The sequence below is a fragment of the Epinephelus lanceolatus genome, chromosome 23 (assembly GCF_041903045.1).
Source record: "Epinephelus lanceolatus isolate andai-2023 chromosome 23, ASM4190304v1, whole genome shotgun sequence".
Classification (NCBI taxonomy): Eukaryota; Metazoa; Chordata; class Actinopteri; order Perciformes; family Serranidae; genus Epinephelus; species Epinephelus lanceolatus.
The window spans coordinates 34,706,575-34,733,618 of NC_135756.1; the positions used below are offsets into that span (position 1 = coordinate 34,706,575).

The 27,044-nt window shown below is 41.5% G+C and overlaps 1 protein-coding gene across 1 annotated transcript; it reads left to right on the forward strand.

The window, feature by feature from the left end:
- Window positions 1-2,429: 2,429 nt before the first annotated feature.
- On the forward strand, window positions 2,430-21,012 carry LOC117249136 (membrane-spanning 4-domains subfamily A member 3-like). Its single transcript, XM_033614539.2, has 7 exons — window positions 2,430-2,611; window positions 4,336-4,446; window positions 6,066-6,122; window positions 10,018-10,158; window positions 10,421-10,534; window positions 16,446-16,547; window positions 16,628-21,012. Exons 1-7 carry the CDS (start codon window positions 2,483-2,485, stop codon window positions 16,706-16,708), a joined length of 735 nt encoding a protein of 244 aa, XP_033470430.1. The 5' UTR covers window positions 2,430-2,482; the 3' UTR covers window positions 16,709-21,012.
- The last annotated feature ends 6,032 nt before the right edge of the window (window positions 21,013-27,044 follow it).

Consider the following 27,044-nt stretch of genomic DNA (forward strand, 5'->3'; position numbering starts at 1 on the left):
TTGAAGCTCATGGAGAGAATGCCAAGAGTGTGCAAAGCAGTAATCAGAGCAAAGGGTGGCTATTTTGAAGAAACTAGAATATAAAACATGTTTTCAGTTATTTCACCTTTTTTTGTTAAGTACATAACTCCACATGTGTTCATTCATAGTTTTGATGCCTTCAGTGAGAATCTACAATGTAAATAGTCATGAAAATAAAGAAAAGGCATTGAATGAGAAGGTGTGTCCAAACTTTTGGCCTGTACTGTATATGTGAATTCACTGGCTCATTATACATTATCCCGCTTATTACATGGCTAATTATCAGTTAAATAAATAATTTGAGACAGAATATTGATTAATTATACGATTTTATTGATTTATAGATTAAATCGGGAAGAGAGAAAAAAAAACTGCCGGCAACGGCTGAATCTGCGCTACAATCTACAATAGCTACAGGGAATTGAGAAAATGAAAAGCAGCGTCCCTAGCAACGCTGGGCTACATAGCAACGGTCATTACACAGTAATATCAGACCTCTGAATGCCGCGACTGACCAATCAGAATACAGCATTTAATAGAGCTGTGTAATAAGCAAGGGATAATGTATAATGAGCCGGTGAATACTGGGAAAATAACTCCAGACAGGGCTGCGCGTCGCGGTTCTATTCCCCTGTTTTCCCAGTATTCACCGGCTCATTATACATTATCCCGCTTATTATACGGCTAATTATCAGTTAAATAAATAATGTTGTCTGCCTCCGCGAAGTGCATTAAAACTGACCAGATTCGGCAACTTTTGGTGAAAGTTTTGTACTCACCCAGGCTTAGTGGACTGAACCGAGGCATAAAACTCGCGTAAAATGTCATAAAGCATGACTGCCAAGTGTGTATTCAAATCCGTGTTCCTTTGTTTTTGGCAGAGAAAGCCCGTCAGTATCTCATCTCATCTCATCTTTCTCCTCCTCTATCACTTGAAGCCCTTCAGGTGTCAGTTCCTTGTGCCATTTTTCGCTTGATTTTTTTCTTTCCTTCTCCATTTCTTTTTCTTCATCGGCATCCCATTCCTCAAAGTCCTTGTAGCTACTCTCCAAATAAGTTAAAAGAAATGTTAAAATCAGCCACTTCTGTTTGTTTTTTCCCTCGGAAGTTGTTTGACAGCTGCAGTGTTGCAGTGCAGCATCCCTAGCAACGCTGGGCTACATAGCAACGGTCATTACACAGTAATATCAGACCTCTGAATGCCGCGACTGACCAATCAGAATACAGCATTTAATAGAGCTGTGTAATAAGCAAGGGATAATGTATAATGAGCCGGTGAATACTGGGAAAATAACTCCAGACAGGGCTGCGCGTCGCGGTTCTATTCCCCTGTTTTCCCAGTATTCACCGGCTCATTATACATTATCCCGCTTATTATACGGCTAATTATCAGTTAAATAAATAATGTTGTCTGCCTCCGCGAAGTGCATTAAAACTGACCAGATTCGACAACTTTTGGTGAAAGTTTTGTACTCACCCAGGCTTAGTGGACTGAACCGAGGCATAAAACTCGCGTAAAATGTCATAAAGCATGACTGCCAAGTGTGTATTCAAATGCGTGTTCCTTTGTTTTTGGCAGAGAAAGCCCGTCAGTATCTCATCTCATCTCATCTTTCTCCTCCTCTATCACTTGAAGCCCTTCAGGTGTCAGTTCCTTGTGCCATTTTTCACTTGATTTTTTTCTTTCCTTCTCCATTTCTTTTTCTTCATCGGCATCCCATTCCTCAAAGTCCTTGTAGCTACTCTCCAAATAAGTTAAAAGAAATGTTAAAATCAGCCACTTCTGTTTGTTTTTTCCCTCGGAAGTTGTTTGACAGCTGCAGTGTTGCAGTGCAGCATCCCTAGCAACGCTGGGCTACATAGCAACTATGTAATGACCGTTGCTACTAGCAGCGGTCATTACACAGTAATATCAGACCGCTGAATGCCGCAACTGACCAATCAGAATACAGCATTTAATAGAGCCGTGTAATAAACTTATATACAGAATGCCTTATAGTTTGTATTTAAATTGTGTACAATAGAATAATAATAATGTTCCAGGCAACCCACAAAGGCATGGAAAGTCTCAGTGACATTACAATCTGTTCACCAACTGGCAATAAAAAAAGCTCTCTTTAGAAACCACATCATTGCACAAGCTGTGTGTGCAATTCAGCAGAATATAGGTGCATGACAGTCATATGCAAAACCAACAAACATTCATAAGCCTACACACACACACACACACACACTCTCTCTCTCTCTCTCTTGCTCTCTCTTACACACACATACACGCAAATTTCCATGGTTTAGTTAATAAGCAACAGTCTAATCAAAGCATACTGACGATCATTCAGTGCGTCAGGGCAAGAAGCACTCAGTATTTATGGTTCACTGATGAATAATTAACTTCTGAGCTTCCCTCTGACTGATCAATAATCTACAGTTCAGAGCAGCAAAGAATCATTTTACCTTAAACATGGCTTCAGCTGCAGCAGGAAGTGTGGTGGTGGTCACTCATGTGCACCCATTACCCCAGGGTCTTGGACACCAACATTATGTGGATACTCCGGGGAGGTTCAGCAAGGGCCGGCTACTGGCGCTTGGGGTAAGAGCCACGATCAGTTTCTGGAGGTAGACAGTTCAGCTTACATACATACATATTGTCTGCAGTTTACAATAAGGTGGAGAAACATTGTTTGTTTGTTAGCTAATAGCAATGGCAGGGATTGTGTGGATTATGTGTCCATCTCACACACATTTAGTCAAGTCAAGTCAAGTCAGGATTTATTTCTAAAGCACATTTAAAATGACGGCAGTCGACCAAAGTGCTGCACATAGGTGGGTACAGAGTTAAAACAACATCAATAATAAAAATAGAATAGATGTAGAAAACAACGAGAAGAAAACAGAGCAAACAGTGCAAACATTAAAATAGCAATTTAAAAAAAAAACAAAAAAACTTGAGATCATCGTGCTCAGGCTGAATGATATGCCAGGTGGAAGAGAAAGGTTTTTAGGGAGGATTTAAAAGTCTCTAGGGACTGGGACGATCGAATGTGAAGGGGGAGGCTGTTCCAAAGCCTGGGGGCAGCCGCTGCGAAGGCTCTGTCACCTCAAGACTTTAGTCTGGTTTTTGGCACCACCAACAGTAGTCGGTCCGAAAACCTTAAGGTTCTGGTTGGGGTGTGGCGCAAAAGGAGCTCAGAGAGGTACAGAGGGGCCAAACCGTTGAGGGCTTTAAAAACAATTAAAAGAAGTTTAAAATCAATACGAAAACGGACCGGGAGCCAGTGGAGGGAGGCTTAAACTGGCGTGATGTGGTCGTGCTTTTTCTTGCCTGTGAGGAGGCGAGCAGCAGCGTTCTGGACGAGCTGTAGACGGTTGAGGGAGGACTGTTTCAGGCCAACATAAAGGGAGTTACAATAGTCTAATCTGGTGGTTATGAAGGCATGGATCACCCTTTCAAAATCTGCAGCTGAGAAATAGGGCTTGGTCTTGGCTAAAAGACGTAGTTGGAAAAAGGTAGTTTTGACAAAAGCACTAATCTGTTTGTCAAATTGGCTATCAAAAACCACCCCGAGATTCTTTACAGAGGAGCGAATGTTGGGGTTCAGGGGGCCCAGGAAATCGGCGGAGCTGCGTGGGGACACGTGGCCTCCAAATTATCATTATGTTTCTTCTATTAGTGATCTTTCATTTTAATCTTTATTATTAAACTCTTTCTTAAGTCAGAGCAATCAGCTTTGATTGCTCTAAAATGAATCACTGATTAACTTCCTGATGATGGTCATCGAGATATCATATCTAAAGGTGCAATGGTCAAAAATAAAATACCATGTGGAAGCATGCCATATCAAATATAAACACAGTTCCCATCATTGTAGTGATAAACAACCATCTGGTACAAAACTTTAAAGATTAATTAAAAAATTAAACCCTGCTCTTTCTACATTAGAATTAAGTAGAAATAATTAAGTCCACTCTATTTTTTTTCAAACCAGCAAAAGTAATTTTTCTATTTGGTTTTAAACAATTTCTTTGTGTCTAATGTGGTATGTAACCAATTGTAATAAGAATCTGGCAGCCAGAGGACATGTACCAAATTGCAGAATTTTATTAAAATGTTGAATATTGATTGGAAAAGTTTTCATCATGGTGATGGTTTTATTTTATTATATGTTGTATGATCATCAACACAAACTAAGAATCAGAAAACATTTGTACTGCTAAAATTCACCTATGGTTTGCTTTCATATTTCTTTGTCTGACACAAAGGGTTTTTTTTTTTTACCATCTGTGTAACTTCTCAATCTGTATTTGTCATTCCAGACTGTTCAGATCATGATTGGCCTGATGGTGCTGCTGTTTGGGGTTGCTATGGCAGTTAATGCAGATACAATTGGAGTCTTCAGTGGGATTTTTGTCTGGGGAGCTTTGTTTGTGAGTCAGCCTTACAGTGATGTCATGCTTTTGAGATTTCATCTGCTGGTTTAAATTGTTCTAAATATATGGAAATTAGGACAAAGTTGCAACAACAATGACAAAAATCATCACAAAGAAAATTAAAAAATACAGCTAAACACACACACCAATCATGAGCAGGAAGGGGTTTCTTGTCTTACCCAAAGACACATTGACAGAAGAATCAAAACTACCAACCCTGTTATTAGTGGCTGACCTGCTCAGCCTCCTTAGCCAACACATGCTCACTCCAACCTCATCACATATCAACATTTGGTCATGGACTTTCCACATCAACATACGACATGCAAGGTATCCTGTGTGCGTCTGTTGCTGACGTTCTGGGATGCCCTGTCCAGTTCTGCCTGTTACATGCATTGTCTGTTTTCAAAATACACTTTCATTTCAACAGTAAATGCACAATTTGCATTCAGTCTCTTTCAAAATAAATGCACTACATTGGTGCAACACCACTAATTGACTTTTTCTTCCCATCAAAAACGAACGCACATGATTACATTTGGCCAACACACACACATGGTTGGGTTTAGGCAACAAAAGCACATGGTTGGGATTAAGAAAAAAGAACAGGTTTTGGCTTAGGGTTAGTGTTAGGGTTTGGGGTTTAGGAACACCGGCCTCCCCAGTGAAAGTCAGTGGTTGTTAGACCCATCCACCACCTCTCCTGTCCATCGTGCTGGGACTTCTGCCACCCTAACTTATGTTATTGTCAGGTCGTGTTTCCCCCTGACACCACCCAGTGCCCTTAAACAATAACGGCGGCCAACAGTGTATCATGCAGATGTGAAAGGACGGCTTTTTGTTGTCGGAGTCTGATGCTGGAAGTCACTGAGTGAGACTGGGTCGCCTGAGCCGCAGTCACCCCATGATGTTCTGGCAATGCAGGAACTTTATAGTAAAGAAAAGCCAGTAGTAAAGTCAGTCTCCATTTCTTACAGCAAAGCCACACAGTTTTAGGTCAATACAAGAAAAAGGAAAAATAGTGTTAACTAATTACAGCATTCATGTAAGTAGTATTATACTACTAGGAAAACGTCCAAACTTATCCTTTAAAGCTGCAGGGTAGGTTAGATAAGACAGAAAACAATTGATCCAGAGGAAGTCATCAGTTATGTTGATGTATCTGTACTAATGGACAGGGTGGGCCTGAAAAAAACATATCACTTGTTAAACTGTTAATCAGGTAGATAGATATGTCTGAAAATAAATTATTCAAATGAAAAAAACAACTTGAGGGAAAAATGTATTTTCCATAAATTATAATTGTAGTTTCCCTGTTGACTTGTTATCTATTAACTTGTCAGTTATGAGGGTGTTAATTACTGAAACTGCAACCAGTCACAAGAGAGTAATAAAAACACGTTGATGTCACTGCTGGGAAGCAGTTATCATGTCAGTCTTTATATCCTGATTCTAATTTGAACCATACATGGGTTTTATATTGACATGCTGGATATGCCAAGATTACACAAGTGATCATGTATTTAGTTCACATCTTGTTGTCCTGCTGTTGTGGACAAAATGTCTTCACCAGACAGTATGTAATACATGTATACTTATATCCTTCTCTGTTACAGTACATCGCAGCTGGATCTCTGACAGTGGCTGCTGGGAATTCTATGAACTGTTGCATGGTTTGTATCTTACACTTGCCCTTGAACAATCCTTTCAATACATCTCTGAGCTTCTAGGTTGGTGATGGTGTTATGTGGCAGTATGTACAAAACTCAGCTACTTTTATTATGATCCTAGTCATGCAGTAGACAGAAACCTAGCTGAAAATTAGAAAATGCGTCATTTATGCCATCAAAGTAGTGTTTAACTTGTTTGACCAATTCACCCTTGCATAAGAAAATAGCTATAACACAAACTGAAACTGGTCAGTGAATCCTCATGTGTTGTGAAAGCAGCAGGAGGCATAAAAAATGTAACCAATATGCTCTCAGTATGCTGGGAAATGCTATCAAACAAGCAAACATCAAACAACAAAAACAAGTAATTCTGGGTATTTTATGATTTATAACAGCTGCCATATTTTAACATTTCAACAACTAAAATGTGCCCACGCTACATTAGATTTTCCCACTGAACAAGTGTTACAAATCAAAATTGTTGGGAACATAATTTTAGGTCTCACATGGCGGCACCAAATATGTAGGGATCAACATATTAGGCCTCACCAAGGGGCACCAAATATGTTGTGAACATAAATTAGGGCTTCACGTGGAGGCACCAATTATGTTGGGGTCAACTGTCTATTGGAAATAATTAATAATTATTGATAATAATTACTAATTATGTTGAATAATGTCACTTAATTAACATTAAATCACCTCGTGGGGCACCATTCTCGTAAAGGAAAAATGGTAGCCAGTTAAAGGTATCAGTTTCATAAAATACGCTAAACTATTAATTTGGAGTTTTGATTAATAATTAAATTAATGACAATAACCAAAATTAACAGTGAAGCCTGAAGGATTTCGGAGTTCTTGGCGAAGCAGAGGTTGACTATTCATTCACTCTTGTGCAACATTAAACAGACAACAGGTATGATTCCAAAGAATTGTATTTATTCACAAACTAGCAAAGCAAACCAAAACACACAAATTCTAACTAACTATATACAAGCTTGGCAAGCAAAGGCGAGTGTGCTGATCAAAGAGCAGTTTGGCCTACAAAACAAAATGGCTGAAAACAGAGAACTACAAGATGGCCGAATCAAAGCTGGCTTCAGGTTGGGGGAGGTGTTTGTCTGTGGTCAGGACAAAGACAAAGGAAAAGAAGCGGGAACTTTGAGATGCCTGGTTGGGTATTGTGTTGAAAGCCTATTTGTTAATGAGTCTGTGTGAATGTGATTTGTGTTGCAAACAGTCTGGATTAGTGTAGAGATTGTTTAGTTGTGTGCAAGAATCTGTTTGTGAACAGTATTAGCAAACTAAACACTTAGCTTTGGCGAAGCCAAGTAATGAATGACCTAACTGCAAACAATCACAACAATAACTCAATGACAGCATTAAGTCACATACAACAAGTTAAACAGTCTTGCTTAGCCTGTAAAGCTGTGATGAAGCTATGCCCAGTTGTTACTTTACCGATCCTTGATTGAATGGGAGAAAGAGTCACTTGGTGGTGTACTGCTTTGTTAGCTGACAGAAGAAGGCTGGGAAGAGCTGTGGTTCTAGCTGCAGTTTTTGTTGTGTCCTTGTTCCAAAGGTTCTGATCTGAGGAAGCCAGTCACTCGGGGTCCTTGCAGAGTTAGATGCTGGGTGCTAACTCACTTAGTTCCTTGTTGCTGGAAAGCTAGTTGCAAACCTTGTGCTTGCAAGTCTAACTTCTCTGGTTCAGGTTTGCCTCAGCCTTGAGCGTGGGCAAGTCGAGGTCCAGGAAAAAGAGAGTCTGTGAGCAAGTGCCCCACCTTTGATGGTTCAGGGCAAGGAGCAAGGGCCTGAGCATCTGGGCTGTTCCAGGCCCAGTAGGAAAGAGGTGTGGGCTGCTATGCTGTAGGAGGACTGTCTGAAGGGAGCAGACAGATGCCTGTGACATCACAGAGTCACATGTCACTGTAAAAGTCCTGTCCAATCAAGTTGTGAGACTTGTGTCTCACTGAGGTGTGAGGTGAGACATCCTGGAGATGGGTGTCAAATAGTTGTCTTTGTTTGGAGAACAAAGAGCATGCAGAGAAGGAAGCCTTTAAATGTCCAGTTTAGATTTTAACAAATGACAAATCATCTGTGGTCCGGTGAATCCCAACAAAATCATGGGTCTTCCTCTGAGTTGTAGGTAGCCTACTCCAGAGCCAATCAGAGAATTCTGAAAGGCACCTGTATCATTTCACCAAATTTTGTTCAGTGACATGTTGCTTTCAGAGTCTTAATGTACGCCAAGCCGACGGTCGGCCATCGGTCAATAGAGCCTTTTACGCTGCCAGATTTTCCACAAACGTTGGGCCGTTTTGCCGGCAAGCTGTGAGCCTTTGGACACACAGAGCCGGATTGCCGAGTTGATCCGAGGTGCCCAATTTTCAGCCTCGTAGGGTAGTCATATTGGTGGAACCATTTTAGTTTAAACAGAGCGAGGCGGCCTTCCGCAACGGGAGGGGCTGTTGAAGACTTGTGGGAGGAGCTGTTGATGACGCCGCGCGTGCGAGCCACTGGCGGTGGATAAACAGGAAACAGCTGATAGCAGGAATTAGCGAGCAGCTAGTAGCAAGAGGGAGACGCAAACCTGACAGACACTGTAAAGATGAGCAACTGGGGAGACAAGGAATTGCGCAGCCTCCTTGCTCTCGCAAACAAAGAGGCCATTAACCGTCAGATGACAGGAACGGTGAAGAACAGGCAGACTTACGAGAGAATTGCTGAAGGACTGACCAGCCGAGGCTTCCCTCCCACGTCACTGTTTACGTCACACGCTGAGCTACACGTTTTGTTACTTGCTCACGCCCCCCATTGCCCCGAAAAAGGCACATTCTGTATACACAAAATTAGGTAGGCAGCATTTTGCTGCACTGCTCGATTTTGTATTTATACTGTCAATGTTGGGCTTTCCTGCAAATTTGCACAATTCCTATCTAAAAAGGGCTAATGTTGGGCTATCAGGGAGCACCTGTCGTCCTTTTCTTTACAGTGTGTCCCACAAAGACTAGGGAGTGTTCAGCATGTTCAATTGGCAGCAGAGATAGCAGAGCCCGTCGGTGAATGAAATCACTCTCATTGTCAGTTCAGCTCAGGAGAGAAAACAGTGAGGAAAGTAAACAAGCGTCAAGAGGGAGTGAGGTCAAAACAAACTTGTACATAAGGCAAGATTATTTTTTCTTTAGCCATTGAGCTCTTCGGCCTAAACAGTTTATGATGGATTGTGTTATTGTTCACTAGCGCACAGTAAATATGCTTTTTTTCTTTTAATACTAGATTGTGTTGAGAATGTACTAACTGGCTAACTAGAGTCCTGACAGTCTTCTGGTTTCCCTTTTTGAACAATGGTTACAGACTACCAGTGTCTGCTGTTGGAAGAGTTATTTCTTCTCAAGCAAGTGCAGTATGCATGTGCTGATTGGCTGTTGGATGTAGTCTTTGCCATGAATTCATGTTCAACATTTTTGGACAAGACACAGGCGACGTGAGGTTCACAACAGTTGTTTTTTGTTACTGCTAGTTATTTGATGTTGGTTTGGTGTGTCTGGGCCTTAAATCCCAGAACACACAAATTCTAACTAACTATATACAAGCTTGGTGTGTGTGTGTGTGTTGATGAAGTTGATGTAGCAGTAAAAAGGGGGAATGAGTTCGAACAAGAGGAACCGACAAAAGGGAAAGAGTCAAGGGTAGATTGTAATTAGATTAAGCAAAATTAAGTTGGAAAAAGAAAAGAAAGAGGAAAAATTAATTAATAAAAATAAAGAAATAAAATAAAATTTTACCATTAGTTAAAAAAAATCTTCATGCAAATGGACAACAAATGTCAACATTGTCGAGTTGTGCGGCAGGTCACTGCATGGCCACATGTCCTGACGTCTCGTCTCTCTTGAAGGTGAGGGGTGCTTTGGCTGTCAGTGTTGTAGCAGCAGTTGCTTCCACTACTGCAACCATCCTCTACGGTCTGGATGCTGCAGGATTGATGAACTCATGCTACGTCACTGGTTCCTGGCAGTCCATCTGCTACCTGTATTTGGTATTCAGTTTGATACTTTTTCCCAACATTTGGAGGCTAATCAAAACTATACAGCGTGGATATAAGTCATGTATCAGTTATGAGTTACTGACAGATTAATGATCAGTTGACCTTTGGCTGAACACTTCCACAGAATATTGTTTGTCCACTTATAGCTTAACTAGGCAAGTTGATCGCTGATAAAGCTGCCCAATCTGCCACAATTGTCACTTTCACCATGTTCATTTTACTAACTAGATTTTCTTATGCTTGTTTTTGCCAGAGTCGGATGCAGGGGTTTTCAGGGGTCTTGGCTATTTTCCATTTTCTAGAGCTCATCGTTTCAATCACTGTCGCAGCATTTGCCTGCAACGCTACTTGCAACTGCTGCGCAGAGGTGAGTCAGCCACATACTGATGAGGAATTCAGTGTGTCACTTCAATCACTGAACTTCAAGGAGGAGGAATCTTTGAAGAGGCTTGAACGATGATTGGCTTGCTCTGATACTAAATCAGTAGACTTGCCAGGACTCAGAGTTTTTTATTTTATTTTTTCTTTGCCTATCTGTTGAAAAAAAAATGAATCAGATCTAATGAATAAAGAATATCAGGAGAGGGAGAGGAGGAGACACCAGTAATCATACAATTTAATCATTAATTTTTATTCAGTGACGTGAGGCTGAAAAACTTTGTGTGTCGGATACAAAAAATAATTTGATGTGAGATCTATCTACATAATTTCTACTTTCCCTAAAACATTTTGCCTACTAAATTGTTTCTACAAAGTATGACAGTCTGATTAAAACTTGAATTATAAAATAATGAGATAACACTACATAATACGGCCCACGACTTAATGCGTACCTACCGCCCACTTAGAGCGTACCTACCGCTCACTTTGCACCTAATTTAACAGAAGTACTGCGTAACTCTTGCTCACCACCGCCCCCCCCCCCCCCACCCCCCCATTTCCCCCATGTTTTACAGTATAACTAGGCTGCTTCTTAGCGCGTAACTCCCGTTGACTTATATCCTACTTTACACCAACTTCCACAGAAGTACAGAGTAACTCTTGCTCACTTCCCCCACTATTTCCCCCATGTTTTACAGTATAACTAGGCTGCGTCTGAGAGCGTAACTCCCGTACAATTATGTCCTACTTTGCCTGGACTTACAGTGTAACTCTTCCTGGTCTTTTTTTCCCCACCAATCATTTTAAGTACCAGGTATATTAAATTAAATAGTCTGCTGTACAATATGAGCACAGCCTTTCGCTTTTTGCAATTGTTACAATCTTGTTTTTTCTAAGTGTCAGCAGGCAAATTTCACCCCTATTCCAGAGATGTACTATTCATTATGGTTTGGAAAAATAATATGTTAAATGGGTATACAGTATGGAAATTGGCTAATAACAGGCTGGCTGGTAGCAAACTTACCTCTCTAAAATGCACATCTATGGAAGTCTCGTACTGTCATCCAAGGGCAAAACACAAACTATACAGTAATAAATCCACAGTAATGAGTCATTCAGAGTTATAAAATGTTTTTATTATGTGATTACACAGAAAACACGACAGGCACTATTCCTCTCATCCATACTCCGTAAGTACAGTCATTTTTATTTATTTTAACCAGGTGAGTCCCATTGAGATTGACATCTCATCAATTCTTTTTTTCTTATTTTATGCAAAAATTGTCTGATGACATGTTGTATGGTATTAGTTTGTGACACAAAAGAGAATTGAACAGAACACCTAATCCCAGGTCTCTTGCTGTAACATCAGAGGGACATAGTTTGCTTGACATTGTCAACAGAGAAAGTACCGGGTTTATTTTCTTACAATATTCCCGTATGATTCCTCAGTTGTCTTGAAGTTGCTTTAATGTTTGTTTGTTTGTTTGTTAGGTTTTACGTTGTTAACTGTCAATTACTAGATCGCTCTGGCATAGTCTCATTGATCAAACAAGGTGTCAATCACAGCCACTCTGCTTAGACCTGCAGTCATTGGTCAAACAGGGAGGTGCACATTTCCCATTGGTTAAGACAGGAAGTACCACCTCTCAGCGAGGCCGAGGGGACAAGCTTGTACTGCGCAGGAACAGGAATCAGACGACGGAGGGAATCAAGTGAAACTACACAATGTCTACGGTGAGAAGTGTTGCTGTAAACACAACGATAACACTCCGAGATCCTCGCAGGAGACATGAGGGAGGGACCGAGGACCTGTGCTGTGGGAGTGTTAATGCGTTTATCAACGTCTTGGTGAGTTGATGCTAACCCAGCTAGCTATGTTAGCTTGTGCTGCAGAAGACGCCCGTCATATCCACCTTATTTTTCACGGAAACACGGAGGCAAAACAGAACGCAGCCAGCTTCCTTTTTTTGTGCGACACTTCCAGTCCAGCACTCTTACCACTGTGTAAATGGGAATCACCTTGTTGTTTACCTTGCTGAGTTTAGCTATATATATATATATATATATATATATATATATGTATATATATATGTATATATCACATTTTTCACGTCACTATATCACCGTTTAGACTAATCTGATGTTTGTAAAGTCTATAAACACAATGACTGAACAAACATTAGTATTTTCTCTGTATGTAATTAATAACATGGTTATCGTAGATTAGCTGGGCTAACTGTTAGCTGTTAGCCGTTAGCCGTGTCTGTAATAACTCACTAAACTCACAAAGTGGCCTGTGAAAAAAATATTTTCTCCAGCGGATGTCTTAGTTACAACATGATTGAGCTAATTGGAGTAGTTTCATGTCGTATCCGACAACGGGAGGCTTTTAACGGATGACGATCCTGATGTTAGCTTTGCTGCTAGTGTTAACGTTAGCTGTCCCTGTCAGCTGCAGCCACTGATGCTTTCTAGACATTGTGATTTCCCAAAACTGAATAAATACCACACATAGCAACACAAAACTGCTTTGCTAGCTCAATCATGTTGTAACGGCTGGATGGTTGATGCGTACATGCTGATTCAGGTGCTATCAGAGCCGATCCGCGCATCACTATGGCTTAATGATCAACTCAGTCAATTAAAACAACCCGTCCTGTGTTAGGAGTGTATGTCGCTGACAGAAAGAAAGAAAGAAAAGGGAAAAAAAGATAGAAAAGCAGCGTACACCTCACATATTTATTTCTCACTGGTGCGCACACGTTTGGCTGGCATGCAGAAGCACCGTCTGTGTGTCTGTGTGTCTGTGTGTCGAGGGTGCGAGCCGCAGCTTCAGCTGCTCAGGTAGAGAGGCTGTGTAGCCCGGTGTGTTTTTTCGCTAATTCGGTTCTGCAGGTTCTCTGCTGGTACACTGGAGACGGGGATCAAGCAGTTTGTCTCACTCGGGATAGATTGTGCTTTTTTGGTTCATAGTTTATGATTGACGTGCGATTTATTCACGTTTAGAGGGAATAAATTTCCGTTATAACGGAAATGTGGGCACAGTTATCTAACGTTATACAAAATACACTGACTAACTAACTAACTAACTAACTGATTGCCTAACATACCCCGAATCGGGACATAGCTATAGTGTGTGTGCTTCCCCTCTACACTACACTTACTTGGCATTGCAATTACTGTTAGCAACCTACTTGTAACTCTAAAATGCTGCGCTTGTTTTGCCTCGTGGCCCCTTGCCGTTTGTATTTGTGTTAGTGTACTGTATACATTTGCACCATTATAGTTGGGTCATGAATGCTATTTGACCGATGAATAGTCAAGTGTAATACGGTGTGTGCACTGATGTAGCCTACATTTTCGAAATACGTTTTGTTATCCATAGTTAAGTGGAAAACAGTTAAGAATGTTTAAAAACACAAACTTTGTAGTTCAAAAGGAAATGTAATCAACTTGTTATGGTTTAAAAGGCTAATGATTCATGATGTGAAATGTAAAGACAAGATAAAGTAGTCCATGCCGAGAAAAACTTTACAGTTAAAAGTTTGCTCACTTTGTGTTACTGTGATGTATTTACGTAATAATGATAATGACCACAAAAAGAAATTGAAGTTGATGATGCAACATAGTAATACCTCTCTTTGTGCACAGGTGATGATCATACATTCTTCCATCTCCATCACTGGGTGTCACACTCCAGTATGATAGTAGTACCACAATGATCTTTTCCATTTGACTTTTGACTTAGAAAGTACATTTGTCAACTGAAACTGACTTGACTATTTTTGACTTAGAAAAACCAAACGGATCACAATAAAGGATCAAGACTAAATTGAACAGTTTATAACAGAAGGAACAAAACTGAACGTAAATAACAAAAAACAGTAGAAATGTGTTATTTTATGTTGTCAGGGACACTTAGTTTCATCTTTGGATTGTTTTCAGATGATGTTATTTTGTGAAACATTGAAGTAACTGTGTTCTAACTCACTGGCTCTAATTACACATTAGTTACAGTGGTAGTAGACTGTACTTAGACACTAAGGAGGGGATAACAGTGCAAACTTCATAATACAGCCCGGTTCCCCGTAGTTAGCGTGTACCTCCAGGAGAGCTAGGGTGTACTTACACACTAAGGAGGGGATAACAGTGCAAACTTCATAATACAGCCCGGTTCTCCGTAGTTTGGCAGAACTTACAGGAGAGGTAAGCTATACCTAGACACTAGTTACAGGGAAATTAAGATCTACTTAGACACTGATTACAGTTTGATGTGTACTGTATGTACTTCATGTACCTATCTATGTACTGTTTATGTTTTATTGTTGTAATTTTGGTTTGCTGCCTTCTTGGGCTCCCTTGTAAAAGAGATGTCGATCTCAATGGGACTCACCTGGTTAAATAAAGGATAAATGAAATAAATAAAAATTACTGTAATTACGGAGTATGGATGAGAGGAATAGTGCCTGTCTTGTGTTTTCTGTGTAATCACATAATAAAAACATTTTATAACTCTGAATGACTCATTATTGTGGATTTATTACTGTATAGTTTGTGTTTTGCAGTGACAGTACGAGACTTCCATAGATGTGCATTTTAGAGAGGTAAGTTTGCTACCAGCCAGCTGTTATTAGCCAGTTTCCATACTGTATACCCATTTCCCAACATGTTTTTCCAAACCATAATGAAAAGTACATCTCTGGAATAGGGGTGAAATTTGCCTGCTGACACTTAGAAAAAACAAAATTGTAACAATTGCAAAGAGCAAAAGGCTGTGCTCATATTGTACAGCAGATTATTTAATTTAATATACCTGGTACTTAAAATGATTGGTGGGGAAAAAAAGACCAGGAAGAGTTACACTGTAAGTCCAGGCAAAGTAGGACATAATTGTACGGGAGTTACGCTCTCAGACGCAGCCTAGTTATACTGTAAAACATGGGGGAAATAGTGGGGGAAGTGAGCAAGAGTTACTCTGTACTTCTGTGGAAGTTGGTGTAAAGTAGGACATAAGTCAACGGAAGTTACGCGCTAAGAAGCAGCCTAGTTATACTGTAAAACATGGGGGAAATTGGGGGGGGTGGGGGGGGGGGAGTGAGAGTTACGCAGTACTTCTGTTAAATTAGGTGCAAAGTGAGCGGTAGGTACGCATTAAGAGGCCGTTTACACGTACACGGTGATTTTGATAAACTGAGACATCTTCCTTCGTTTGTGCCCTTCGTTTACACGCAAACGGAGATTTCTCCTCTGAAAACGAGTCTTTCTAAAAACTCCGGCCAGAGTGGAGATTTTGGAAAACTCCGGTTGCGCGTTTGCATGTAAACTGAGATAAACGCAGATAAACGGAGTTATAGGCAACCCACGTCACAGTATGCGCCGGAACTTGCGCCTGTGTAAAAAGTGCGACCTATGTTGCTATGGTGACAATGGATACATGGAAGGCTTGAGCTTCTCGTTATACTGCCACCTACAGGTTTGGCATGCTCTTGTGTATATATACACGGGTAAGTGTAAACGAAGATCTTTTTGAAAACGGAGACGGTGAAATGTCCGTTTATGAAAATAGCCAGCAACGTGTAAACGGCCTCTAAGTCGCAGGCTGTATTATGTAGTGTTACCCTGATCAGTGAAGTCCAGTGTAGTATGAATACAGAACAGTTTTAAAGGAGTGTGAAGATGCTTGGCAAATACCATACAACTTCAATTAAAAGTCTAGTCCCAATTAAATGCCCAGTCCCTTTTACTAGCTGGGTGTGGCTACACGTTTTGACAATTAAAAGGCCTGTCTCAGTTAGACACCTGGTCTGCCAAGCAATTCATTTCTATAGAAGTTCCTTGGATGTATGGCTATCTACTGGAGCTGAGATGTACCCTGTGTGTTGTTTATCTTGTAGCGGCCATCAATCGTCTCCATACCCGAGAATGGTCCAGTGACTACACATGCTGCGTCCACTTTCCAAGCACCATCTGTCTCAGTGGCTAATGTCCCCTCACAGGTCAGCTGCCTGGTTTGTTGGAAATCTGTAAAGTTATGTGAATCATGTGTCTCCACCGCTTATGCTGTGTTGTTTTGCAGATAGTGACAGGCTATAAAAACCCAGAGGAAACAAGACCTACCGTTCTGAGTGATCCTCCACCTTACAATGCTGAGTGTTGAGTGTTTACAATGCTCAATGTTGAGTCCACACTGACTGTCCTGCTCTGAATACCTGACATCATGACTACCCATCCCCTGAAATCTCATGCTTTTTCTGGCTTTACTCACTGCATTCGCTACATGCACACCAATAGGTGACATATTAACATGCTGTTAAATGGAACCTGAAAGAATTTAAAAATCTAAATTAAATCAGTCATTAACTGAATTTCATATATATTAGAAATGTTTGATTTGCCAACATGAAGCTACTTCAAATAAATGCTATACTTAAAGAAATGATAAAACTGTTTCTTACTGACTCCCAAGATATTTCTGTCACACACCAGAAGACTCAAACGCAGAATCACAGGTCACAGACAGGAGTAAGGCAAAACAGTCACTTTACTTAAAGTCCCAGGCAGAGCAGAGTACAAACCTTTCCAGAGGTTGAACCAAAAATACAAATAACCAGGCAAAGGCACAGAGACATCCAACAGAGGGAAAAGATGAAAAACAGGCACAGGTCAAAAAGGATCCAAAAAGGCACAAACTACGATCTGGCAAACAACAAAGGCCAACTGACTGGTATAAATGCTGACAGGTAAATGAGCTAACAAGCCACAGGTGTGGCAGAATGAGCAGGCTGAGGAGTGTCAGTGGGCATGGTTGGTGTAGTGGTGGGAAAAAGCTGGCAGATCCTCACTGGAGACTGAGCAGAGGGGTGTGAGCAGGAGAAGCTGCAGGAGGGCAAGGATTAAGGGGAACAGGAAGCCTCAGCAGTGTCCATGACAATTTATTTCTTTTTTCATTAAGGAAAGAGAGAATAGCACAGTAGAGTTGATTTATTTATGAGGACCAAGATGAACTGCTGATACCCTTCACAAAAGAGATATTATCAAAGTCAGACAATTTAGGGTTTTATTTGTCAGTTTGTGCAGTACCACGCTTTACTTTAAAATGGTACTATAGTGATATAGAATTGTACTGCCACAATGTCAGCAAAGGCAGAGATATCCTGACACTGGGTTTTTAGTTTTGGCAAGCTCCAGAGGCACTGGAGCACACACTTTGTTTGACCCTCCCAGCCTGGTAAATGCATGCATTTTTCAAACAGAGATAAGAAAAAAAACTAATTATGTCATCAGGGTTTTCTCCAGAGGCTATGGAAAGCTCCCTCGAAAGCAGCAGAAGACAAAATACACTCGTTTTCACAGGCTGAGCTTTAACTTATGTAAAGATGGAGGTGCTACACATTGTTTGGTTGTTTTCATTTTACTGAAACCATGAGCACTGGAGAAGACCCTAAGCCATTCAGACTTAGGCCTACCGGCATGACGAAAAATCAAGTGGTAACTCCTTTCTTCTGAATCTGTCATGAAATCAGAATATGTGTCTATTCATTGATTACCTGGCATGTTATTTCTATTCCTTTGGTCTGTAAAGGTCCACCAATCATGAATATTGTTTTAAGAGGATAATGTGGTGTTGTGTCAATATGCTGTGTGCTGTTATCCTCAGGTGCATAAAATAAGTGTCATAACACATAATTTATGTTATTCGAAGCCTAATTTTTATACAAGTGATGTTCATACTGTTTTATATGAAGGGTATTATTACACAACCAAGTTTCCTGATAAAGAATGCAATTATGAGTAGATTTTTAAAAGGAATCTGAGCAGACTCACAACATTTTTGGTGAAATAACCCTTCACTACTGTAAAAGGCAGATCAAGATGGTGCCATGGATGGCTTCCTTTGTGTGTTGATGCACATTGTTTTGTTTTTATTGTAAATTCAGTTTTCTGCTGAGGTAGCCAGAGCTCTTTCACCAAAGATTAGCAAATGAACATCAAGAAAAAAACTCCAATGGATTTATTTCCCACTTCTCCTGCATCATCTGTTAAATCATTCTTGTCAAAGGTGCCCTTGCCTTTGTTTGTGCAGTAAGGACAGGAACACAGAGTTCCACACCATTATCTGTGGTGGTTTGGGAAAGGCAGAGACAGGCTGAAAACAAACATGACAAACTCTCATCATAGATTTAACTATTTATTGCAACAAATGGAAAGACAGTTATGTTTGGGGCTGCGGGCTGCGGGCTGCTCTCTTGAGGTGCTCCCTGGATTAGACAAGCAGCATGCTATGCCACAACAGGGAGTGCAATGCCAAAAAAAACCCTAGGTATATAAGAGTGAGCCCAAGCAAGACATTAAATACCATTTAACCTTAGATTCATGTTAGGATTCTAAATTAGAATGGTAGGGGCTGGGGTGGCGGAGGTAAAGCTTTCCCAGCAGCAGCAGCAGTAGCAGTGGTGTGTGGCAGCATTGGTGTAGCAGGGATCAGTGAGTAGGAAGCCATATCAAAATGAACCACCTTGTGTGGAAATGGGCTGTGATTGGTGTGTGACTGATAAGAAACAATGATCCAATCAGCTGTCTGTCAGCTGATTATAGTTGGGGTGTATGACTTCTGTGTCCTGCATGTACTAATGCAAAGCTTCGTTTAATTGGATTATATTCACAGAAAATGTAAGACATGTAACCTGTGTTTCTTATAAATGAAAAAATCTGACTAAATTGTAGAGGAAATTACTTTATTCTTTAGTGCCACCCCAACCCCCCAGTGGATGAGGATAAGAGGCCCAAAATTTTGCCACCGGCTCATATTTCCTATTTACTTGCCTGACTGTGATTAATGTGGTGTGTGTTGTCTTCACTGCAATGTATGAACTGCAGCTATCCAACTAGCTAAACTCTTTATAAAATGATGCTCTGAGACATTTTAAACGTTAGCTGAAGTTTAGTGAGGCTCTATCATCATCCTACAGAGTGAAAACTGTAATAAGAACAGAATACAAACGAAATCACCATTCTGTTGCTAACGTGCTAACATTTCTCCATGTAAATATGTGTAAATAAACAATCTTATCAACTACAATGAAATGTCTTTTAAATCTAAATATCTTCTCAACATTACCTTATAAGTGTAGCTAGGAATTAAGCTACTCACGACATTGCCTCTGTGGTGTTTACATCGTGGATAGAAGGGGAGATGAACGGGTTTCAAAATGAACACAAACTAATGTTGGTATTCACAGGACCACAGAGATCATTTGGTAAAATCTAAACAGGACATTTGAAGGCTTTTTCCTCTGCAAGCACTTTGTCTTCAAACAAAGAGAGCTATGTGACACCCATCTCCACAGGATGTCTCACCTCACACCTCAGTGAGACTCAAGTCCCAAAACTTGATTGGACAGGACCTTAACAGTGACATGTGACTCTGATGTCACAGGCATCTGTACAAGGTCTGCTCCCTTCAGACAACTCTTCTCTTGATCCAACTGCGGAGCAGCACACACTTCTTTCCGGCTGGGCCTGGGCCAGCCCAGATGCTCAGATCCTTGCTCCTTGCCCTGAACCATCAAAGGTGGGACAATTGATCACAGACTCTCTAACCTGAACCAGAACCTTAGACGTACAAGCACAAGGTTTGCAACTAGCTTTCCAGCAACAAGGAACTAAATGAGTTAGCACCCAACGTCTAACTCTGCAAGGACCCCGAGCGACTGGCTTCCTCAGATCAGAACCTTTGGAACAAGGACACAGCAAAGACTGCAGCTGAAACCACAGCTCTCCCAGCCTTCTTTTGTCGGCTAACAAAGCAGTACACCACCAAGTGACTCTTTCTCCCATCCACTCAAGGATCGGTAATGTAACAACTGGGCATAGCTTTATCACAGCTTTACAGGCTAAGCAAGACTGTTTAACTTGTTGTATGTGATTTAATGCTGTCATTGAGTTATTGTTGTGATTGTTTGCAGTTAGGTCATTTGTTAGTTGGCTTCGCCAAAGCTATGTGTTTAGTTTGCTAATACTGTTCACAAACAGATTCTTGCACACAACTAAACAATCTCTGCACTAATCCAGACCGTTTGCAAAACAAAGCACATTCACATGGACTCATTAACAAATAGGCTTTCAACAGAGCTACACCCAAGCAGGCACCTCAAAGTTCCCGCTTCCTTTCCTTTGTCTTTGTCCTGACCACACGGTCAGACAAATACCTCCCCCGACCTGAAGCCAGCTTTGATTCAGCCATCTTGTAGTTCCCTGTTTTCAGCCATTTTGTTTTGTAGACCACACGGCTTGATCACCACACCCGCCTTTGTCTTTCTCTTCTTTCTCTCTCTCTCTCTCTCTCACACACACACACACACACACATATATACACACCAAGCTTGTATATAGTTAGTTAGAATTTGTGTGTTTTGGTTTGCTTTGCTAGTTTGTGAATAAATATAATTCTTTGGAATCATACCTGCTGTCAGTTTAATGTTGCACAAGAGTGAATGAATAGTCAACCTCTGCTGCATCAAGAACTCTGAGATCCTTCAGGCATTACTGTTAATTTTGGTTGTTGTCATTAATTTAATTATTAATCAAAACTCCAAATTAATAGTTTAGCGTATTTTATGAGACTGATATCTTTAACTGGCTATCATTTTTCCCTTTACGGGAATGTGCCCCACGAGGTGATTTAATGTTAATTAAGTCACACTGCTCTCAAGTCTGACAATGCTCTTCAAAATAAAAGTCTTACAAAAAATATATGCCTTAAAGGCAATACATGGTGGGTGATCCAGGGTTTGGAGTTTGAAGGAGTTTCTTCAGGGTTTTAACTGTTATGGTTGTGGCAATGCAGAACTTAAATGTTTAAATTAAAGAAACAGGTTTATATATTCAAACTGTACTGCACAAAAGGTTGATACGATTCATTTATTTAATTTCATTAAGTTTGGAGGTTTGGCAGATTAAACCACCAATCGGTAAATTAAGTATTTAAAATGACCTCAACCTGTCACAACAAAAATGCCCCTTACATCTTGATGCATAATTATACAACTGATAAGACATCAGGAAAAAAGTTTTACATTGTGAGTGCTTTTGCTTTTAATAGTTTAAGAATATTTAGCTTTTAACCTTCTGGAGTCCACGTATGCGCCGGTGCATCCAAATCACATGACTGATTTAAGATGACATAGAAGCGAAACGCAGCCTCGCTGAGTTTCAACTGGTGTTGAAAGAGCAAACTTCAAACTATAAACCACTTTTAAATTGTGTTGATAAGCCAAGTAAAACCAGACTTATGATGAATGATTTACGCCATGCTTTTTCCTGAATATTGTTGGTGCACATTTGGTGCAGGAACAAAGTGTAAAAACAGGCTATTCTAACAAAAGTGCATGCAAGCAAAAAGTGCTTGCAAGTGAGATGTCTGCTCATCAGATGCACATTAATGCTGATTATTTTTAGTATTCTTTTAGTGGCTGTTGTCCACCCAGACCTCTCTGTTTGACTGTAAGGATGAATCCACCATTCTGACTGCTGTAGAACATACAGCTCTAAGATGTAAACAGGAATCCATGAGTCTGTCAAGATACAAGGGGTCATCCACAGGATACATACATAGGCCATTTGGTAACATGGCACATACGTCAAGGTTAAGTGCACTGCTTCCCGTAAGGAACGTTTCGAGGGGTTCTTGCTTCATGATGTATAGATTCACGGGTAGTTTACTGCGGACTGGGAGACGCTACTGTCATTTTGTGTTTATGCTTTTAGAATTTACGTCCAGAAAGCTACATGGAGAAACTAAAGGATTGTAGCCTATACATTGGTCTGTTTTGCACGGACAAAGAACCTCCTGAAACTGGAGAAAGGAATGACCACTTCTGGTTAGGAGGATGGCTTTGTATCTCATTATGCTATCAGAAATGAGCTAATATTATGAATATGAATGAGGATGTCGTACAGCCTTTAAAATGTGGAGTTTGCGTGGACAACGGTGGAGTTTCTATTATCGGCTGAATCTCTCTCAGGCATCTGCAGAAGCTTGATCTGATACTGGTGTAGGGTGATCAAGCCTGTTTATTCTGGATTCACACTAAAGGACTTTTACTCAGCATCCTGACATCAGAGGATAATGGGTGACCAACCACTGGGTCACCTTCACTCAACTGATAAGCTCACAACACCCCACATCACCAGATGTGGCTGGAGAGTTTACGACACGTCACAAACTCTGGAAACGAAACAAAGAGACAGACTCAGCCACATGGTCTGAAAGGTGTTTCAAAGGTAACTTTATTATTTAACATGTTGGTGTTGGTGTTATACAGGAAGAAGCTTCAAGCTGAGATGCCACTCTGCACCAGGGCCCCTATGGGGCAGACGTCTGTGTGTACTGTATGCTAATGTGATACCAGCCCCTTTCCCTGTGATTGTCTTTTAAGAGGACAGACAGAAATGCGAATTCCAGGAACCAACATGTGTTGATTGTAATTTTATGTTTCACCTTTTTCTCCATTTCAGTGCATATACAGTCAGGTCCATAATTATTTGGACAATGATACAGTTGTCGTCATTTTGGCTCTGTACACCACCACAATGGGTTTTAAATGAAACAATGAACACACTCAGAACACTGCAGACACCTACTTTCATGCACTCTGGTTATGTTCACCCGTCCAGCACTTCTGGTCTACAGTCACCCAAACAATCTCCTCCATTTTGGACTGCAGGATCCCATTATCTCCCAACCTGTGCTTAATTGGTGACCTGATGACAATTGACCTCCCAAACAGCCACTGTAACTCTCCTCTTGTAGCTCTCGCCATCGCCAAGAAAACAATCCTAGTCAACTGGAAAGATAAACAGACCCTCAACATCAACCATTGGCTGAATCTCCTTGTAGAACATATTTCGCTGGAGAAAATATCTGCTGGCCACAGAAACCAATTAACATACTTTACAGAAAAATGGTCACCATTTATTCACTCACTAAACGTGTCTGTATAGTGCCACTCAGCCTGTGAGCATATGCCACCTGTACATATAAATATTACAACTCAAGAAAGACTGTTGTGTAATATGTAACGTGTTTCTGTTAATGATGTAACCCCTAATCCCTTTATCTCTCTCACCACAATACACCACAGCGGTTCATCAGAACTCAAGGTCTTAAGCATGTGTTAGGTGCACCTTCTTCCCCTTGAATCCGGGCCTGCTCCCTGGCTCTGTGGGGGATTGCGGGGCCGGGCGGTTTCCCCTGGGGGCGGGTGCATCTGGACTGCTCGCCCTGTGTGCCTGGGGGGGGCGGGGTCTCCTCGTGCTCCCTGGGCCTGGGGCGGTGTGGCCGGTCCCCCCTGGGGGGCTGTTTCTGCCCCTGGTGGTGTGGGGTGGGTGGGCTCCTCCTCCCCCCCCCCCTTCGCTCCGCTCCTGCCCTTCCCCCTCCCTCCTCCCTCCCCCCTCTCCCCGTCCCTCCCTGCTCCTCTCTCCCGGCCTCGGGTGGGCTGGGGGTCCTCCCCTGGGTTGCGCGTCGGGCGGTGGGTGGGCGGGCCCTCCTGCCCCGCCTGTCTGGGGTGTGTCTCTGGCTCTCTGGGGGTGCCAGCCTTCGCCGCCCTGGGTCCTTGGGCCTGCGTGGTGTCCTGCAGCCTCTGCGGCTCCCTGGTCTTGGGGTCTGGGCGCTCCTGCGGTCTTGGGGTGCCATACCGCCCCCCTTCCCCCGCAGGGCTGGCCCTGGACCCTGGTGATGGTTTTCATAAACACATTGGGAGGGTTCAAATACACGCATGCATGTTCGATACTTCAGCTCCGTGACGCATCGCAAAGAACCGATGGGATCACTCCAAAAGGGCCCACTTGCTTCTCAAACCTACCACACCGCGCTGGCAACTCTTCTCTGCAATTGGGCTTTCCCCCTCCACCAAGACTCTCACATTTTTGGTGTTCAGTATAGACTTCTCTTTTGTTTTTGTTTTTCAGTACAGTATAGTAGACATGTATATGTTTATTTTCGATAATCTGCATGGAGCACAACCTCAAGGCCACAATACATCAGCTACACTGCCTGTTTCTCCCCTGTTTTTTTTTTTCGTTTGTTTGTTTATTTGTTTGTTTTTCCTCCTTCTTCTCCGCATGCACTGTCACTATATAACTCAGGACTTAAGCACCTGCCCCCTCCCCCTTGCTTGTTTCCTTACTTTCCCCCGACACACTTTGGTGTATCACGGCCCTCTCAGACTCATATTAGGAAGTTTTTCCAATAAAGGCTGATAGGCTAGTCTCCAGGGAGGGTGGGTGACGGTCACATCCACGCATTATGGGTATAAAATACTTGACTGCAAGATTAACAGTGCATCAATCTTCACAAGAAGCTTACACCCTTTAGTGGCGCTAAGCTATGAAGACCAATGCAGACAAGTATAAAAAAAATAAATAAATAAATAAATAAATGAAACAATGAATACGTGCTTAAAGTGCAGACTCTCAGCTTTCATTTAAGGCTTTTTTCAAAAATGTAGTATGAACCGTGTAGGAATTACAACCATTTCTTCACACAGTCCCCCGACTTTAAGGGCTCATAAGTATTTGGACAAACTAACATAATCATCAATTAAACAGTCAGTTTTAATACTTGGTTGCAAATCCTTTACAGTCAATGACTGCTTGAAGTGTTGGACCCATAGGCATCATCAGATGCTGGGTTTCTTCCCTGGTGATGCTCTGCCAGCTCTTTACTGTAGCCGTCTGCACTTCCTGCTTGTGTTTTGGGTGTTTTGCCCTCAGTTTTGGCTTCAGCAAGAGAAACGCATGCTCAATTGGATTCAGGTCAGATGATTTGACTTGACCATTGCAGAACATTCCACTTCTTTGCCTTAAAAATGTCTTTGGTTGCTTTTGCAATATGCTTCAGGTCAATGTCCATCTGCACTGTGAAGCATCGTCCAATGAGTTTTGAAACATTTAGTTGAATCTGAGCAGATAATGGTGCCCCAAACACTTCAGCTTTCATCCTGCTGCTCTTGTAAGCAAGACTTCACTAGAATAAATACAGAGGGTTTATCACAAGATGCAAACCATTGGTTAGCCTTAAAAATGGAAGGCCAGATTAGAGTTTGTCAAAAACCATCTAAAAAGCCTGTACAGTTGTGGAACAGCATACTATGGACAGATAAAACAAAGATCAACTACCAGAATGATGGGAAGACAAGAGAAGGAAGAAGGGAAGGAACTGCTCATGATCCAAAGCACACCACCTCATCAGTGAAGCATGGTGGAGGTACTGTTATGTCATGGCCATGTATGGCTGCCAGTGGAACTGGTTCTCTTGTATTTATTGATGATGTGACTGCTGAGAAGAGCAGCAGGATGAAAGCTGAAGTGTTTGGGGCTACATTATCTGCTCAGATTCAACTAAATGTTTCAAAACTCATTGGACAATGCTTCACAGTGCAGTTGGACAATGACCTGAAGCATACTGCAAAAGCAACCAAAGACATTTTTAAGGCAAAGAAGTGGAATGTTCTGCAATGGCCAAGTCATATCATCTGACCTGAATCCAACTGAGCGTGTGTTTCTCTTGCTGAAGCCAAAACTGAGGGCAAAACACCCAAAACACAAGCAGGAAGTGCAGACGGCTGCAGTAAAGGGCTGGCAGAGCATCACCAGGGAAGAAACCCAGCATCTGATGATGCCTATGGGTCCAACACTTCAGGCAGTCATTGCCTGTAAAGGATTTGCAACCAAGTATTAAAACTGACTGTTTAATTGATGATTATGTTAGTTTGTCCAAATACTTATGAGCCCTTAAAGTTGGGGGACTGTGTGAAGAAATGGTTGTAATTCCTACACGGTTCATACTACATTTTTGAAAAAAGCCTTAAATGAAAGCTGAGAGTCTGCACTTTAAGCACGTATTCATTGTTTCATTTAAAACCCACTGTGGTGGTGTACAGAGCCAAAATGATGACAACTGTATCATTGTCCAGATAATTATGGACCTGACTGTACATACACATATATCAGCAGCGATTGCTCTAAGACTGCAAGGGAAGCTCAGCTTCCCCTAAAATGTCAAAAAATAAGTGGTCAAATATGTACTGTTGTGTTTACATTTCATTGACTAAATATGCGCTAGAACGCGTTCAACTTTTGTTCAGAATCAGCTACTTATCACAGGTCACCGACGCGACTTTCTTCTCATTCATTCCCGTAGCGTCACAGTGCATTAAACAGTGTTGAAGCTCAGTGTTCAAAGACTTCAATGGGGGAGCATAGAGTGGGTTGTTCCACTGCAGTGAAACTAGACAGTCATTGGATAAATGCTCGGTTGTGTCCCGCCCATCGGACGCTCAGTGTCTCTGGGGTTCTATGGGGCAGTGGGTTGGCCTCGACTGGCCTGGACGCTGGGCTTCTGCATGTTGATTGGATGATCTGTCTGAGGCTGAATCCCTTTTTGATTGACAGCGAAATGAGCGAATCAGTGATCTTGAAATATAAACCAAGAC